Consider the following 17,774-nt stretch of genomic DNA (forward strand, 5'->3'; position numbering starts at 1 on the left):
TTGAGGTCAGTGTCTTATTCAGCTTGGGTTGCTAGAGTAAAAATACCTTAGACTGGGTGATTTAAACACAGAAATTTGTTCTGGAGGCCAGAAGTCTGAGATCAGAGTGCCAGCATGGTTGGATTCTGGTGAGGGCTTTTCTCCTGGTTTGTAGATGAACATTTTCTGTCTTTGTCCTCACATAGGGGAGAGGGAGAAGGAGAGAGAGAGAGAGAGAGCGAGAGAGAGAGAGAGAAAGAGAGAGAGAGAGAGAGAGATCTAGTCTCCTCTTCTTCTTATAAAGACACTAATCCCATTCACGAGGGCCCCACCCTCATGACCTACTTACTTCCCAAAGGCCCAACCTCCAAATATTATCACACTAGGGACTGAGGCTTCAGCATATGAATTTTGGGAGGACACAAACATTCAGTCCATAGCACTTACTAATAATCAGCATGAATAACAAAGACAGTGAATATTTCTCGAGCACATACTATGTGCCAAGTACCTTTAAAAAAAAAAAACCCACTTTCTATATATATCCCATTTAATCCTAACGAAAACCTTGTGAAGGAGGTATTGTTGGTATCCCCAGGCTACAAAGGAGACTGATGCTCAGAGGGCTCAATCCATTTGTCCAGGGCCACACAGCTAATTTAGTGATGGATCTAGGATTCAAAACACAGTGAGGGGTGAGAGGGGATATCAGAGCATATGATGTTTTCCCCCAGGTCAAGGGACGATGGGCAGGAAAGCAAGTACTGGAGGCAGTCAATTAACAAGTATTGAGTAAGACACCACCATGTGCCAGGCAGTAGGGAATAAGACCAGAGCATTATGTCCTAGTCTTCGAATAAGTAAACAGATGAGCAGGGTCATTTCAATACAAATATTATAGGGGAAACAAAATAGGACGTGATAAACAGAGCATGACTTGAGGATGTGGTGGTCAGGATGATGGCGGAAAGCTTCTCTAAGGAGGTGATGTCTGAATGAGATTTAAATGATGAGGAGTAGCTGGCTTTGTGGGGATCTGAGAGAAGAGCATTTTAGGCAAAGGCAGCCAGTGCAATGGCCCTGAGGCAGGAATGTACTGGTATCTGAGTAGCATTAAAGAGGCCAGTGTGGCTGGAATGGAGTGAGCAAGGGAGGGGCTGCTCACTGGGGCTGGAGGGGCCAAAGACTTTCTGGAATCACTGGCCTGGAAATGCCTGAAAAGATGGGGTGGCTGAATGCGGTGAGGGGCTAACGTCACCCACTCCTCACACCCATGTCTTCTCTCTCATCCTCTTTACTCAGGGATCTATTGGCTTTCCCGGGCCCCTGGCACCATTAGGAGAAAAAGGGAAGCGGGTGAGTCGCAATCCAGGGGTCAGGGGGGAGGGAAGGGCTTGCATGAGAGGAACAGAGCGTATGGCTGTGCGTGATAGCACGTGGGGCCCTAGGTGGCTGTGTCTATGCCTGGAAGCACTTGTGTGCACACATATTGCCATGTGCAATGCAGGGCACACGTAGGTGATCCCACCTGGCATTACAGCAAACGTGCCTGCGTGTCTGTGTACGCATGTGCCTCCCGTGTGCCTTTCAGTACAGATTAGATGGGGTCTGGGTGCTGCAGCCTAGGGGCCTGTGACTGGGTGAACGAGGGCACCAGCTGCACGTACGTTGTGTGACTATGGGCATACATGTGTGAGGGGGTATGTCGAAGTGTGTGAAAGAATAGGGAAATACACATATGTGTGTGTTTCTGCACACCTGGGGGATTGTGTATACATGCATGCGTTGTTTCGCTATGGGTGCACTGTAGCTATGTAAATGGACATTGTGTATATGCACACAAGGGTTTGTATACTGCTGTGTTTATCAGGACCGTGTCCTCACATGAATCCATGCACATACGTGTTTACACTGGATAGACACGTGTGCAAGGGACATATTACATGACAGGCTCCGAGTGTCATCTCGAAGCTGCGGTCCCCCCTTGCGTGCTGCGTTGGCATGCAGTCATGTGTGCATACCATGCAGCTGTGATAAATAGGTGTCTGTGTGAGCAGATGTGCTTGTATGTGTGGACCTGTAGGTGCAATCATAATATAATTGGGTGCCTGTGATCTTTGCGTAGTTGCAGGTGTAAGCTGTACTGATGCGTGCGTGTGAGTGAAAGGCTTGCAAATGAATGTGGGGCAAGCATCTTTCCATGTCTCTGACTGGGTGCATTTGTGTGTTTGTGTCATGTATTTGCACCATCACCCTCTTCTGCTTCCCCCTCATCTAATTTACATTCCAGGGGAAGGCTGGGCAGCCAGGCCTGGAAGGAGAGCGGGGACCACCAGTAAGAAAATGGGGGCAGGGCTGGAAGGAGGGGCTACGAGAGGAGAAGTGGGCGGGAAGAGGGTTTGGGTTACTTCAGGTAGTCATGGTGGGGGGACCCAGAGGACTCATCCTCATCTCCTAGGCTCCCCCACCCTCTCACTTCCAATGTTTGCTTCTTTTCTATTCAGGGCTCCCGTGGAGAGAGGGGGCAACCAGGTGCCACAGGGCAACCAGGCCCCAAGGTATGGGGTGGGTGGGTGGTCAGGCCCCCCAAGCAGGCCCTCTGCCCCGGGCTCACCAAGTCCCACCCAATACCTCCTCGTTGAGTTCGTTCTGCAGCCTGAGTCTCATTCATTCCATCCTAGGGTGATGTGGGCCAGGACGGAGCCCCTGGGTTCCCTGGAGAAAAGGTGAGTGAGTGAGTGAGTGAGTGAGTGTGTGTGTGTGTGTGTGTGTGTGTGTGTGTGTGATTCTGGGTAGGAGACAAGCCCAGAAGGTGGGGAGACATTATAATGCAGAAAAAGCACAGCCTCTGAAGTCAGAGAGCTGTGAGTTCAAGTCTTAGCTCTGCCATTCACCTGCGGTGTGACCTTGGGTGAGTCACTTAACCTCTCTGTGCCTCAGTTTCCAACTCTATCAAATGGGAATAACCACAGTCCCCATCCCAAAGGGCTGCAGTGGTGAATGAAATGACTTCCTGTGCATAGAATGCTTGACCCCATGCCTGGCCTGCAGGAAGCACCCAACATGCTGTTGTCATTATGTGGGACTCAGGGGCAGGCGGGAGGGATGAGTGAATGATTTCTGCTTCCATTTCAGGGCCTCCCAGGTCTGCAAGGCCCTCCTGGGTTCTCTGGACCAAAGGGTCCCCCTGTAAGTGAGCTCACCCTGCTGGGGGGAAGGGGGAGCCAGGCAGTGGGGGGACTCCTTGTTTGTGCCTCAACTCTCTCCCACCTTGTCCCTCAGGGCCCCCAAGGGAAAGACGGGCAACGTGGGCACCCTGGACCTAGAGGAGAATTGGTGAGAAACCCTTTGACCTCTGACCCATGACCCCATTAGGCTCTCCATTTCTTCCCCTCCATGACACCTCCATTTTGTTTTTGTTTTTGTTTTTTGTTTTTTTTTATGACACCTCCTTTTAATGTTTCTCCTCAGGGCTTCCAAGGTCAGACAGGCCCACCTGGACCAGCTGGTGTCGTGGGTCCTCAGGTCAGAGTGGACCCCACAGGTCTCCCTAGTTTTGTACCAGTTCGGGGATATTTGGGGGAGGGGGAGGTGATCTCAGGCAGACCCCCACCCCAGGCCACCTCCATTCAAGATGAGCCTTCTTCCTCTCCAGGGAAAGACGGGAGAAGCAGGGCCTCTGGGTGAGAGGGGGCCCCCAGGCCCCCCTGGATCTCCTGGTGAACAAGGTCTTCCGGGCCTGGAAGGCAGAGAGGGGGCCAAGGTGAGACCCTGCCCCACGGGAGATCTCATCAAGTGACCCCAAAGGTCCCTCAACATCCCCACGGCACCTCCAGGCTCAGAATCAACACCATGGGGCAGGGGGCCCAGACTCACAGATTGAGGGGAGACGCCCTCTTCTCTGGAGTCTGACCTCCCTCTTCTGCACTCCTCCAGGGGGACCTGGGACCACTGGGACCCTTTGGGAAGGAAGGGCCACCTGGACACAGGGGCTTCCCTGGTCCCCAAGGAGCCCCCGGGGACCCAGTGAGTATCATTTGGAACCCCTCCTGAATGTGCCTGGCTGGGCTGTGAAGCAGAGGAGGAAAGGGGGGCCCAGGGGAGGGGCAAATGTGATAGTAAAGTAATGGCTGCAGGAGGGACAGATCCCTGAACCTCAGTGGCCGGGAAGCGGGTGGGAACTCTGAGCCCCCCAGAGTGAAGACAGGACTCAGGGGCACCGCTGGGAGTCTCTCGACTGTGAATCATCTCCTCCTCAGGGACCTACTGGTTTGAAGGGTGACAAGGGCCCCCCCGGCCCCGTCGGGGCTAACGTAAGTGTAAACCCGTCTGCTGTGTGGCAGGCAGGGTGCAGGGGTCTCAGGGTTTCTGGGAAGCTGGGTATTGTCCTCATCAAGTCTGTTATTTGGGGAGCCAAACAGGTCGGGGTCACGGCCAACTCTGCCGCTCACTGGCTGGGCAGTCGTGTCACTGTGCGAGCCTCCGTTTCCTTGTCTGTAAAATAGTCCCATCTCCTAGATGATCGTAAATCTCAGTGAGATGATCCGTTGGGCACATACTTACCTGCGTAGCAGACATCAGCGTTTAAAAACCTTCTTTCAAAAACAAACAAACAAACAAAATCCTTCTTTCTCCTGGAGTTTACTACGATCTAGCCAGGGAGATAGGGATCAGCTGCGATGAATGCCACAAGGCAAAATAGCGCAGAGTAGAGGGGAGAAGGGGAGAGCCGTTGAAACAGGCAGGCCAGGGAAGGCCTCCTGAGAAGGTGACATTTGAGCTGAGACCTGAAGGCGGTGAGGGAGGAGCCATGTGGGTGTCTGGGCGGAAGAGTGTGCCAGGCGGAGGGAACGGCATGTGCAAAGTCCTGAGGCTGGAGGAAGCAGTGAGCAGGGCCGTGTGGCTGGAGGGGAGTGAGCCTAGGGTGAGTGGGAGGAGATGAGAGCATAGTCGTGCAGGACCTTGTGGGCTGCCAGGAAAACCTTTTTTTCAACAAGTGGGGTGGGAGCCCCAGAGGGATGTGGGCAGGGAGAGAGGGGAGGCACGTGCGCTGACTCAGGTGTTCACAGCGCCCTCTGGCTGCTGTCTGGGGGAATAGATTGGATGTGCTGGTAACCACCTAACTCAGGGCCTGACTGCTTGAAAACCCTCCAATAAATGAGAATTACCACTGCTGCTATTATCCCTGACCCTTCACCGCTGTTTTCAGGGCTCCCCTGGGGAGCGTGGTCCTGTAGGCCCAGCAGGGGGCATTGGACTTCCTGGCCAAAGTGGAGGCCAAGGTCCTGTTGGCCCTGCAGGCGAGAAGGGGTACCCGGTAAGTGTCTGCCCCCCATCCCCCAGGCATCCCCCAGACCCAGCCCTCTACATATCAAGAGCTCATTTCTGCCCTGGCCCAACATACCCCTTTCCACTCCGCCCATCAGGGTGAACGCGGCCCCCCTGGTCCCACTGGCAAAGACGGGATCCCAGGGCCCCTGGGGCTTCCTGGATCCCCTGGAGCTGTGGGGCCTTCTGGCGAGGAAGGGGACAAGGTGAGAGAGAGTTCATGGAAGGGGAGGGGCTGGGGGGGGGATGGGGGTAGAGGGAGGCATGAGCCTCCCTCATCCTGTTTCCTCTGCAGGGAGAAGTGGGAGACCCAGGTCACAAAGGCAGCAAAGGCGATAAGGGGGATGCGGTGAGTGGGGGGCCCCAGTGAGGGGGGTGGTCTTCGGGGAGGGGAGAGGGATGTGGAGGATGGCCAGGGGGAGGCCACGGAGCTTCCTGCCTTCATGAGACCCATCTTGACACCTGCAAGTAACAGAAGCCACTCAGGCTACCTGGAATAAAGGGGCTAACTGCACCCCCAGCTTCCCTCCGGAAGTTCAGCCGCAGCGCCCAGCGTCAGGGAGCCAGCTCAGTCCCTGGGTCCTGGTGGGACTTTGGGGCAAACGTTCTGATGGGCCAAACTTAGGACACATGCTCTGTCTGGTCCCATGAGTTGGTAGCTAGGAAGGCAGAGTTGGGGGAGGGAAATGCAGCTTCTCTGTGGGGGGAGTGGACAGGGGTGCAGTGATTGACATCTCTAGTGTTTCCAGCCCCCCAATCTTGAACCTGAGGGGTTTTGGGGGTTTTTTTGCGGTACGTGGGCCTCTCACTGTTGCGGCCTCTCCCGTTGCGGAGCACAGACTCCAGACGCGCAGGCCCAGCGGCTACGGCTCACGGACCCAGCCGCTCCGCGGCACGTGGGATCCTCCCGGACCGGGGCATGAACCCGTGTCCCCTGCATCGGCAGGCGGACTCTCAACCACTGCGCCACCAGGGAAGCTCCTGAGGGGTTTTTGACTCTGTTCCCTCCTCCAGGGCCCACCTGGACCAACAGGGATACGGGGTCTTGTGGGACACCCAGGCTCCCCGGTGAGTGATCCCCATTTTGTGGCCATCCCTTGGATCCCCAGTGGGAAGGGACAGTGTTCTCCATGGTGACTCAGGCCCAAACTCAGCCCTGACACTGACCTACCCCTCCATGCCAACACTCAATATGAACTCACCCCAGAATCTGACTCAATCCTGACCTCAACCCCTGAACCCCATCACAGCCCTAATCTCAACACTGCTTGTGACCTTAACCTCAATCCCATCTCAGACCTGACCTTCACATCCAACAGTAGCCGAACCTGACCCAGTCTTACCCTTAACCCCAGTCCTGACCCACCCTCCAATGCAGACCCCAAACCTGGGCTCAAACTCTGATTGTACCTTGGCCCTAACCTCAAACCCTACCCTACATCTCAACCCCATCTGGACCTTCCCCTCATCACCTTAACTGACCTCAACTTGACCCTGACTCACCACCGAATGAAAAGTTTTTAGAAAAACTTTGACTCAACCCTTGACTTCATTGCTCATCTCTGATGCTTAACCTGCATCCCCAGCTTCAAACCCAGTCCTGACCCTCTCCAAACTGAATCCCAACCCTGAGCCTCAATCCTGACTTTGACCTTGAGCCTTTCTCCGACCCCTGACACAGACCCTAACTGTGCCTTGCCCTGTCCTCCCCCCAGGGGGCAGATGGGGCTCAGGGACGCCGGGGACCTCCAGGCCTCTTTGGGCAGAAAGGAGATGATGGAGTGAGAGGCTTCATGGGGGTGATTGGCCCCCCTGGCCTGCAGGTAGGTGTCTGAGTTTGCGGATACAGCCTCCGGTCCTTCCCACTTTGTGCCCCAAGTTTTCTTCTTTGTTCCACAGGGGATGCCAGGCCCTCCTGGAGAAAAGGGGGAAGTTGGAGACGTAGGGTCCATGGTATGGACAATGGGGGAAAATGGGGTTGTGGTGGTAGGTAGGGGGTGGCCATTAAACCAGTTTGGGGGAGTCACAGGTCACACTGTCATTTTAAGGGTCATGTGGGTCACCAGCATCAAGGGTGGTGTTTGTGATTAGTGGAGCTTTGAAGGACCATGGGGTCACCGGATGCTCTTCTGACTGTCCCACAGGGTCCCCATGGAGCTCCAGGCCCTCGGGGTCCCCCGGGCCCCAGCGGATCAGAGGTGAGGACTCTGGGGGAGGGCAGGATGCCTCAGAGGTGAGGACATAGCTTTCCCAAGAAGGGGCTGTTGGGACTGCACAGTCCCAGCTGTACCCCTTGCTGTCTCTCCAGGGTCCTCCAGGGCTGCCTGGGGGAGTTGGTCAGCCTGGAGCAGTGGGCGAGAAGGTGAGAGAGAGAGAGAACCAAAGTCTGCCTGGGGTGAGGAGGCACAACCAGTCCTGCCTGGGGGTGGCTGCCAGGATGGGAACTCTCCTCACCTTCACTTTGCCTCCTGCAGGGTGAGCCAGGGGAGCCTGGAGACCGGGGACCCCCAGGAATCCCAGGCATCCCTGTGAGTGACCTTTGTCCAGTGTCCCTGCACCCATCTCAGGGAATCCCTGACCCCTGGGCATCTAGGGTCACCATGACCTCTGCAGCCCTAGGTCACCCACTGACCCAGGACCTACAGGCATCCCCTGTTATCTTGACGACAGAGCCCTGAAAGGTATCAGGGTTGCTACACAAGTTCTCTAGGTTGTACACTGCACAAGGGTGTAGGGCTGAGGAGGCAGGTGGGGCTCAGATCTAAACCACAAGCCCTGGCTTGGGGATGAGTTGCCCAGAGGGGATCCCTTTTCTGATTCACTCCAGGGTGGCACATGGGCTAGCCCAAATTTGCCCATGACCTCTGGGCAACTGGACCATCCTGACCCCTGACTCCTATAAATCCTAGATTCCTCTGACCTCTGACCCTTGGGCAGTCTAGGCTACTCTGACCCCTAACCCCAGGAAAGCCCCAGGCCACCCAGATTCCCGAGTCCAGGTATGCTAACCCTTGACCCCTGGAGAGGCCAGGCACCTCTGAACTCTGTTTCTGAAAAGGGGCCCAAGGGAGAAATTGGTGAAAAGGGGGATGCAGGCCCATCTGGGGCAGCTGGACCCCCGGGCAAGAAAGGCCCCCCCGGAGAGGATGGAGCAAAAGGGAACGTGGTGAGTCCTGGGGGACATGGAGGGAGAGACTCGGGGAGGAGCACATGTGTCACTTTGAACCTGCTCCCCAACTTCCAGCCGGGGGGGGGGGCTCCCATCCTCCAGTATGCTGATTCCACAAGCAACCCGGAACATGGCTCAGTAAATGAATGATTGAATGAATCAATATAAAAATGGAGTGGTTATATGTCATTGCAGTAGGGGAAACTTGATTCCACACTGAGTTGTTCTAACAATGCTGGGAAGGTCAAGGTTGAGACTCATGCTGGGTCAGAGTTGGCTGATGAAGGATTTGCCATCAGGGCAGAGGTGGAGCCCCTCCCACCATGGTGATGGGGCTCGGGGTTGGGATGGAGGACAGCAAGGAGCTTCGGGGTCTGAGGGACCTTGACTTGAATCTTACCACCCCACCACTCGCTGAGTCCTTTCTCTGAGGTCAGTTCTGTCTGTGAGTCCCAAGCCTAGAGGATGCAGTGAGATGATGCATGCAACATACTTAGCTCACATTAAACACGAGAATGTTCCTTCTGCCAGGGCTGGGATTCTGTGTTTTGTTCACCAGTGTATCCCAGCAACCAGAGCTGTGCCTGGGCACAGTTAAATGAATGAATGAATGAACGCTCCATCATTCAGAGATATAATTATCCATCATTCTGTGTTCCAGGGCCTCACAGGGCTCCCAGGAGACCTAGGCCCCCCCGGAGACCCTGGGGTTTCGGTGAGTGTGACCCCTCCTTACTCGAAAGCCTAGCATATTCCCTATTCTGTTCCCATCTCCACAACACCCCCACAGACCTGGGCAAGGTCGATGGAGGAAATAACCTTCACATTCCTCCAAACCTCACTCCTAAATTCTCATGTACCCCCATGACCCCTTCCGACTTTGTTCCTTCCACCACAGGGTCAAGACGGCCCCCCAGGGGAGAAGGGAGACCCTGGAGATGTGGGGGGACTGGTGAGTAGGGGAACAGAGGATGTGGTGCGTGAAGAGGGGGGTTGGGGCTGGTGGGTGGGTGAACTGGGGGGTCAGGAGAGTGGGTTAATGAGGTACCCAGGGCCCTTGTAGATGCACCTGCTTTGCCTCTCTGGGTCCTCGCCGTGAATGTGAGTAGCTTGAGGGTAGAGGCGGGAGATGGCTGGTGCCGGGTGACATGTGGGGAAGGCTGTCTTCACATCAAAGGCATCCTGATGGGGACGTATGTATACGTATAACTGATTCACTCTGTCTGTTATAAAGCAGAAACTAACACACCATTGTAAAGCAATTCTACTCCAATAAAGATGTTTAAAAAAAAATAAAAAGGCATCCTGAAATCATCATCCTCAACTACCCTGCTGGTTATAATCTCCAGGGTCCACCTGGTGCTTCTGGGGAACCCGGTCCCTCTGGGCCCCCTGGCAAAAGGGTGAGTGATGAGTACCCCACCACCACCTCCTGGCTGCCCTGGCTCCAACTTTGTTCCATTCACTCTCACAGCCCCCCGCTCCCCCCTACAAAACCCCCACTCATCCCCAGAGCACCCACTCACCTCACAGCTCCCCACTCACACTTTCTCCCCTAAGGGTCCTTCTGGTCGCACGGGTCGAGAAGGCAGAGAAGGGGAGAAAGGTACCAAGGTGAGTGCCCCCTGCCAAGGGGTGGGGGGGCCTTGTCCTGACCTGTCAGCCAACAGTTGGGCCATCAGAATGGGGAGAGGCCTGGGACACCACGGGTGCTCCAGTTCCGACCCCTCCCTGCTGGTTCTTGGCTGGCGGGTCGGGAGGCAGCCACCCCCTGACTCTCTCTGCCCCCTCCCTTGCCCCTGTGCTTTTCAGGGGGAACCAGGTCCTGACGGGCCCCCAGGGAGGACAGGCCCAGTGGGGACTCGAGGGCCCCCTGGGCGTGTCGGGCCTGAGGGTCTTCGAGGGATCCCCGGCCCTGTGGTGAGTGGGGTGGGAACAGGGACAGGGCGGCGGGGGGGATCCTGCCTTCCTTATGTGCTCCCATCTTGTAATTTCTCACCATAGTTAGAAGGAGCCGACCCTGGTGGGCAGCGGGACATCCACACTGAGTTCTGACAGAGTTCAGCCCCCCATGTTCTGCTTTGCCCTAGGGTGAAGCAGGCCTGCTGGGACCTCCTGGACAGTTGGGCCCTCCTGGCCCCCTGGTAAGCGACTTCTTCGTCCCCGAGGTCCCAGCACTGGGAACCACACTGGGCATGGGTGCTGACGCTGCAGACTGACCACTCATTGACTAGCCATCTGATGGTCAACCCTGACCCTCTATACTAAGCATCTCTTCCGATCACTCATCTCAATGGTCTACACTGACCGTCCACACTGACCCTCTATCTTGATGGTCTACATTGACCAAACAGACCACCTATCTTAATAGCCTACACTGACCATCTACATTGATATTGACCACGGACCATCCAAGTTGGCCGTGCTCCAACAAGCCCCTTCATTCATCTCTCATCATCCCTCCTCTTTCTTGACCATCATCCCCATGACCACTTCCCTGGTAATTCCATTTGAAACCTGGGTAATTTCCCATTTGACCATCCCCCAATCACTCACATGGACCTCGAGGCTTTCTGTCTGAGACTCACCAGCTGACCCTAACTCTTCTTCCAGGGGCCCTCTGGCCTCCCAGGGCTGAAGGGAGATGCTGGCCTCAAGGGGGAAAAGGTAAGGATACCTCCTTCCATTATTCTCCTCCCCCACTTAACCCCGCTCTCCTCCACCCTTACCTCCCTCTGTAGCCAGAGGGCTAGGAGATTGGAGTCTCCTCTACTACTCCAAGGCTCTAGGAGAACAATCTCCCAATCCCCCGCCCACACTTCTTCCCCAACATGTGCCTCTTTTATCCTCCAGGGCCACATCGGATTAATTGGTCTCGTTGGCCCCCCTGGGGAGGCTGGTGAGAAAGGGGATCAGGGTTTGCCAGGAGTGCAAGGCCCCCCTGGCCTCCAGGGAGAACCTGTGAGTGTGTGTCCTGCCTCGAGTGGGAAGATTGTGTTCAGAGGGTGGTGGGAAGGCAGAAGTGGGGCTTGTTTGGAGACTGTGGGTATGGGGATTTGGGAAGCCTGGGTCTAGAATGATAGGGGTTGTGTCTGGAGAAAATGGGGGGCTCTCTCTGGGGACTTGAAGCTTGAAGTCTGCATCTGGGGTTTGGGGTCTTCTTTGGAGGGAACTGGAAGCCTGTCTGGGGGATGTGTCTGGACCATAGGGATGAACCCTATCAATGATGACTCTGACGTCCTTTCTCCAGGGTTCCCCTGGTCCCATCGGCTCTCTGGGCCACCCTGGACCCCGAGGTGTGGTGGTGAGTATGAGGGATTTGTGGGGTGGGGTCACCTTGTTGGGCCAGCCAGGACTCCGGCTCTCCCTGTCTCTACCCCACAGGGTCCTCCAGGACAGAAAGGTTCAAAGGGGTCCCTGGTGAGTACTCACTGTTCCCTTGGGCTCCCACATCCCAGCCCCCTTCACTGCGCTAGAACACTCAAGGCCTTTGCATTCATTCATTTATTTATTCAGTCAGTCAGGCATTCAACAAGTATTTCTTCAACACCTGCCATTGTATTTTTTTTTTAACATCTTTATTGGGGTATAATTGCTTTACAATGGTGTGTTAGTTTCTGCTTTATAACAAAGTGAATCAGTTATACATATACGTATGTTCCCATATGTCTTCCCTCTTGCGTCTCCCTCCCTCCCACCCTCCCTATCCCACCCCTCCAGGCTGTCACAAAGCACGGAGCCAATATCCCTGTGCCATGCGGCTGCTTCCCACTAGCTCTCTACCTTACCTCCCATTGTATTTTGTCAAATCTAAGATGCCATCCATTGTAAGATGAGCCATTGTTTTATAAACTGCTATGGAAGAAAACAGTTCTACCAAGTAAAGTATGACTTGTCACAGATGATGACTTCAGAGGTGTTCACATATAGAAAGAAAATGTGCAGTTTATGCTTGGTGCTGAAAATTGCATGTCCTTACCCCCAGTGCTGTGTGTGTGTGTGTGTGTGTGTGTGTGTGTGTGTGTGTGTGTTGGCAGGCAGCGGTCTCCATAGACAGAGTTCACACCCAAATGACTTCTCTCTACAGGGATCCCAAGGTCCCCGCGGAGACACTGGACCCCCAGGTCCCCCCGGCCCCCAGGTGAGTTACCCAGGGACTATGTTGGAGTGTGTCCCCCTTGGGTCCCTCAGTGCCCAGAACTGGGCGGAACACCAGGTGTTCAGGGGGTGCAGGTGGGGTGGGAGGTGGCCCCAAAAGCTGAAGGAGGATCTGGGCTGTGTGTAGGGCGTTGGGGGGGACATCCATGGGGGCTCTGACAGTATCTCTTATGTCCATCTCTCCTGGCCTTTCTCTGTCTCTATCTCAAACACTTGTTTCACTATTTTATCTTTGTTTCTCTCTTCCGGGCGCACCCTCTCTCTGTCTCTCTCTGTCCTTGTCTCTCTCTCTCTCCTTTGCCTGACTTTATGGTTCTGTCTCTTTTTATCCTCTCTCCACTTCGGCCTCTCCCCATCTCTGAGCCCTTCTGTCTCTCTCCTTCCCGTGTCTCTGTTTCTGACTGTCTATCTCCCCTTGTCCCTGTCTCTATCTCTCCCTCCCCTTTCTCCTCTCCCCCACCCCTGTGTCTTTCTGCCCCCCACGTCTTTCATTTCTGCCCCTCTCTCTCCCTGTCTCTTCCTCCTGCGTCTCTGATCTCCTCCTCTCCTCCATCCCCACCTCCGCCCAGGGTCCATCTGCGCAGCTGCACGGGCTGCGCCGGCGCCGGCGCTCGGTCCCGAGCCCGGGAGTCCCGGAGGGCGGCCTGGAGGAGGTGCTGGCCTCGATCACGTCGCTGAGCTTCGAACTGGAGCAGCTGCGACGCCCTCCGGGCACGGCTGAGAACCCGGGCCTCGTGTGCAGCGAGTTGCACCGCAACCACCCGCATTTGCCCGACGGTGAGGTTCCGTCTCTCCCCCGGTGGGCGGGGAGCCTCGGGGTCCGCCCGGCTCATCCGCCCTACCTGGCTCTGCGGCAGGGGAATACTGGATTGACCCCAATCAGGGCTGCGCGCGGGATGCGCTCAGGGTTTTCTGCAACTTCACGGCGGGAGGAGAGACCTGCCTTTACCCAGACAAGAAGTTTGAGACCGTGAGTACCTCTGGGGGTGAAGTGGGAGGTGGTGGTGGTGGAAGGAGGGACCAGACTCTGGAAACCATTTCATTCATACCCTGTCCACACACACACACACCAGGCGTTGACTGGGACTTTATTTTTCCTTCAACTAACATCTATTGAGCACCTACTGTATGCCAACTCCTTGAAATGCTGGGATTACAGCAGAGAATCCAAAAAAAAAACTGCTTTGCTTTTATGGAGCTCATTTTCTATGGGGAAAGACAGATAAGAAAATCTAGTAAAGAAATCAATAATGATGGAGAACCTTGAAATAGCAGGTATGTATGCCAGCCCTAAGCGCTTGGCTGCATTAACAACCACCAATGTGGCCATCCTGTTATCATCCCTAAAATAGGTCACCAACAAGAACCTACTGTGTAGCACAGGGAACTATACTCAATATTTTGTAATAACTTATAAGGAGAAAGAATCTGAAAAAAAAGATATGTATGTATGTATAACTGAATCACTTTTCTGTAACCTGAAACTAACACAACATTGTAAATCAACTATACTTCAATTAAAAAAATAAAATTCTGTTATCATCCCCCAGACAGGGAAACTGAGGCACAGAGAGGGACAAGATTACCCACGACAGTCTGGCTCTTGTCCCAGCCCTTACCCATGCTCTATTGTGCCTCCTAACCTGCTGTCTTATAGGCCCCATGGGCTCACTGCCCTCCACCTGGTTCCCCAGAAATCCTGGGGTTCTCCATCGGGGAGCCCTGAGCCTAACAGCCTCTGACACCAAGCCCCAGGCTTGGCTATAGAGGGCAGTGGGTGTGCAGTGAGCTTCTGAACCCTGGACTGCTCAGACTGGAATCCAGATCTGTCACCTCAGTTTTCTCATCTGTAAAGTGGGGTTCAAGAAAGTATCTACCTCATAGGGTGGTTGTGCCTTTGAGGCGCCAACGAACATATCAGGGGACACTGAATGAACACTGACTATGTGCGTCGCTGTGTTAATACCTCTACTGCAGGGAAAACACGTTGGAAGCTCAGGGCCTGCAAAAGTGCCCAATAATGTCCTTCTTATTTATTCTTATTCTTTACTGGTCAGAGCCCTGGTTTAGTGGGAACTCAGATACCCTAGTGGATGCAAATTTAGACGAGCTCACCCCCACCCAATTTATGGGGGCTTGAGGTCAGGGCTTGGTCTGTAAACAGTTGCTGACAGCTGAGGCCTGATCTCTCACCAGCTCATCTTCCTTCTGCCCAGAGAGAGGCTGGGGCAGGGAGTGAGGAACATTCTTGGTTTGGGTTCCCCAGACACAGACCCTGAGATGAGGGTTTGACAAGGGCAAGTCATTTATTTAGGAGGTGATCCCAGGAGGGGTAAGTGAGAGGGGCCAGGGGAGGCAGCCAATAAGGGGTGTGCTGTTAAAACATCACCGTTGGACACCCAAGGCTCAGTTCCACTGGGGACTTCCAGGAGACAGTGTAGGGTAGGCTCCTGGGAGCTGTCCCTCACCTCGGGGAGAGGGAGCCGGGGCATTTATCCACCAGCTCTCATCGATCATTGGTGGAGGCTGCCTCAGAAGGCGGGAACACCCAGCCTCTTGGGTCTGTCCTGTGTACCAGCCAAGTCCAGTCCAACAGTCAGAGAACAGACTGAGAGTCCCTGATAATTACAGTCAGTAGCTTTCATTGTGGGGAGGTAAATGCAGAAAGGACATGGTGGCCCCCTGGGGCACCTGCTACACCGTCCCCTCCACTCCCCAGGTGAAACTGGCCTCCTGGTCCAGAGAAAAGCTGGGAAGCTGGTATAGCACATTCCGTCGAGGGAAGAAGGTGAGTTGCCCTGGAGGCCAAGGTGGGGATGGTATAAAAATTGGTGGGAACCAGCATGGGAATTGGAGGAGGTGAGATGAAAAGGATAGACTCGCTTTGCCTCTTGATGATCACAGCATCAGATGTATGACAGGGCAAAGCACAGGTCATGGTGGCGATCCAGAGGCAGTGCTGGAAGGACCTGAAGGCTTCCTGGTAGAAGTCACAGCTCAGCTGAGGTCTAAGGAATAAGTTGGGTTGCAAGTTTGGGAGGACAAGGAATAGTGTTCCAGGTAGATGGAACAGGATATATGAAGGCTCAGAGTCAAGAGAGGGCCTGGTAAATTTAAAGAAAAGGTGACTTGCTCTGCTCTAGAGAGTGTGAGGGGGAATGTGGTAGGAGAAGAGGCTGGGGAGGGGGGTGTGAGCTAGGCCCACTTCCTCAGAAAGATCTATGAGCAGTAGGGAGCCATGGAATGTTTTTAAGTGAGGGAGGCACCGAGATTAAATCTCTGTGATAGAAAAATGCCTCTGAGCTGGTGGTGGTGGTGATGGGGAACTTGGAGGCTGGGAGACCCAGAAGACTGAGGTGTTGGTCCAAGAGAGCAAGGAAGGGACCAGGCTGGAGGCGGTGCTATGGGGATGGAGAGGAGGGCATGGCTTAGAACAACCTCTGAGAGGGGAAGTCAGTACGACCTAGTAATTGATGGGATGACAAGTCAATAGGACCTAGTAACTGATGAGATGGCACGTGAATAGGACCTATCAGGTGAGTAATTGATGAGATGAGTAATTGATGAGATGGAGGGGAGGGAAGAGATAGGGATGACACCCAGGTTCCTGGTTTGAGGGACTGATGTCTAGTGAGGTTCTGAGATATGTAAATGGGAAGAAGGTCAGGTTTACGGGATGGAGTGGAATCTTGGGTTCATTTGGGATTTGTTTATGTAACATATATGTGTATGCTAAACATTGGGAACATAGCAGCAAAGAAAAGTTCCTAACTTCATGAAGTTGATATTCTACTGGGAATAGGACCAAGGAAGCAGACAGACCATAACCAAGGAAACAAAGCTATAATATAATGTCAGGGGGTATCTTGGTTTGGGTTCCCCTGAAAGAGACCCTGAGGCAAAGACTCAATTGCAAGGGGCTTATCTGGGACGTGATTCCAGAAAACATCAATTGTGGAACATGAAAGGGTACAGGGAAGAGAAGGAAGCCAGGACGCGTTACCAAGCCAGTTATCTCAAGTTAATACTATATTTTATGTAACCCAATATATCCAAAATATTGTCATATCAATATAAAGATTATTGAGGCATTTTAAACTTTCCCCCTCTGAGTTCTTCAGAGTCTGGTGCATATTTTATATTTATAGCACATCGTAATTTGGACACTAACTTCCCTTGGAAGTACTTAGATTGCATAAAACCTGCAGTTGAAAAAGTATATTCACATCCTCAAGTTGTTCCAAACCTCAGTTTTCTGATAAATGGATTGAAGCTCAGTTATTAGTTATAAATTAACGTTACAAGTTTTAAATTAAATAATTAAATAAAAAATTAAAATTTAAATGGATGGACCTAGAGATTAGCATACTAAGTGTAGTAGGTCAGACAGAGAAAGACAAATATATGATATCACTTCCATGTGGAATCTAAAACAATGATACAAGTGAACTTATTTACAAAACAGAAATAGACTTACAGACATAGAAAAAAACTTACAGTTACCAAAGGGGAAAGGGGAGGGAGGGATAAATTAGGCGTTTGAGATTAACAGATACACACCACTATACATAAAATAGATGAGCAATGAGGACCTACTGTATAGCACAGGGAACTATATATTCAATATCTTGTAATAACCTATAATGGAAAAGAATCTGAAAAATAATATATATATGAGTATATGTGTATATATATATATATATACACACACATACACAAATAACTAAAACTTTTCACTGTAAATCTGAAAATAACACAACATCGTAAATCAACTATACTTCAATTTTTTTTTTTTTTTTTTGCGGTACGCGGGCCTCTCACTGTTGCGGCCTCTCCCGTTGTGGAGCACAGGCTCCGGACGCGCAGGCTCAGCGGCCATGGCTCACGGGCCCAGCCGCTCCGCCGCATGTGGGATCTTCCCAGACCGGGGCACGAACCCTTGTCTCCCGCATCGGCAGGCGGACCCTCAACCACTGCGCCACCAGGGAAGCCCTTATACTTCCATTTTTTAAAAATGAGTGCCGACAGAAAAAAATTAACATTTAAATAAAGTTTTGAAAACTTTCTCAGTCTCACCGGCTGCCTTTCAAGGGCTCAATGGCCACACGTGCCTAGGGGCTTGCAAGAGAACCGTGGACGG

General features: G+C 53.2%; 1 protein-coding gene across 17 annotated transcripts in view; it reads left to right on the plus strand.

Annotated features, from left to right (window-relative positions):
* COL5A3 (collagen type V alpha 3 chain) overlaps window positions 1–17,774 on the plus strand; it is a 40,394-nt gene that overhangs the window by 19,295 nt on the left and 3,325 nt on the right. For 13 of the 17 annotated variants that reach the window (XR_012331086.1, XR_012331087.1, XR_012331088.1 and 10 more), the window contains 34 exons: window positions 1,282–1,335; window positions 2,270–2,314; window positions 2,484–2,537; window positions 2,661–2,705; window positions 3,115–3,168; window positions 3,262–3,315; window positions 3,451–3,504; window positions 3,635–3,742; window positions 3,916–4,005; window positions 4,239–4,292; window positions 5,189–5,296; window positions 5,406–5,513; window positions 5,603–5,656; window positions 6,322–6,375; window positions 7,023–7,130; window positions 7,207–7,260; window positions 7,452–7,505; window positions 7,616–7,702; window positions 7,782–7,835; window positions 8,366–8,473; window positions 9,138–9,191; window positions 9,375–9,428; window positions 9,826–9,879; window positions 10,037–10,090; window positions 10,289–10,396; window positions 10,567–10,620; window positions 11,090–11,143; window positions 11,330–11,437; window positions 11,727–11,780; window positions 11,861–11,896; window positions 12,564–12,617; window positions 13,204–13,411; window positions 13,492–13,604; window positions 15,354–15,422. Coding sequence is in view for 12 of the 17 variants with exons in the window: in XM_073803266.1 (XP_073659367.1) it covers window positions 1,282–1,335; window positions 2,270–2,314; window positions 2,484–2,537; window positions 2,661–2,705; window positions 3,115–3,168; window positions 3,262–3,315; window positions 3,451–3,504; window positions 3,635–3,742; window positions 3,916–4,005; window positions 4,239–4,292; window positions 5,189–5,296; window positions 5,406–5,513; window positions 5,603–5,656; window positions 6,322–6,375; window positions 7,023–7,130; window positions 7,207–7,260; window positions 7,452–7,505; window positions 7,616–7,702; window positions 7,782–7,835; window positions 8,366–8,473; window positions 9,138–9,191; window positions 9,375–9,428; window positions 9,826–9,879; window positions 10,037–10,090; window positions 10,289–10,396; window positions 10,567–10,620; window positions 11,090–11,143; window positions 11,330–11,437; window positions 11,727–11,780; window positions 11,861–11,896; window positions 12,564–12,617; window positions 13,204–13,411; window positions 13,492–13,604; window positions 15,354–15,422 (2,475 nt within the window). In the remaining 5 variants the exon portion in view is untranslated. Of the gene's footprint in view, window positions 1–1,281; window positions 1,336–2,269; window positions 2,315–2,483; window positions 2,538–2,660; window positions 2,706–3,114; window positions 3,169–3,261; window positions 3,316–3,450; window positions 3,505–3,634; window positions 3,743–3,915; window positions 4,006–4,238; window positions 4,293–5,188; window positions 5,297–5,405; window positions 5,514–5,602; window positions 5,657–6,321; window positions 6,376–7,022; window positions 7,131–7,206; window positions 7,261–7,451; window positions 7,506–7,615; window positions 7,703–7,781; window positions 7,836–8,365; window positions 8,474–9,137; window positions 9,192–9,374; window positions 9,429–9,825; window positions 9,880–10,036; window positions 10,091–10,288; window positions 10,397–10,566; window positions 10,621–11,089; window positions 11,144–11,329; window positions 11,438–11,726; window positions 11,781–11,825; window positions 11,897–12,563; window positions 12,618–13,203; window positions 13,412–13,491; window positions 13,605–15,353; window positions 15,423–17,774 lie in introns of those variants that run through there. The other 4 variants (XM_033854390.2, XM_033854394.2, XM_033854395.2 and 1 more) reach the window with 2 other exon arrangements.

This window comes from Tursiops truncatus, chromosome 3, assembly GCF_011762595.2.
Source record: "Tursiops truncatus isolate mTurTru1 chromosome 3, mTurTru1.mat.Y, whole genome shotgun sequence".
NCBI lineage: Eukaryota > Metazoa > Chordata > Mammalia > Artiodactyla > Delphinidae > Tursiops > Tursiops truncatus.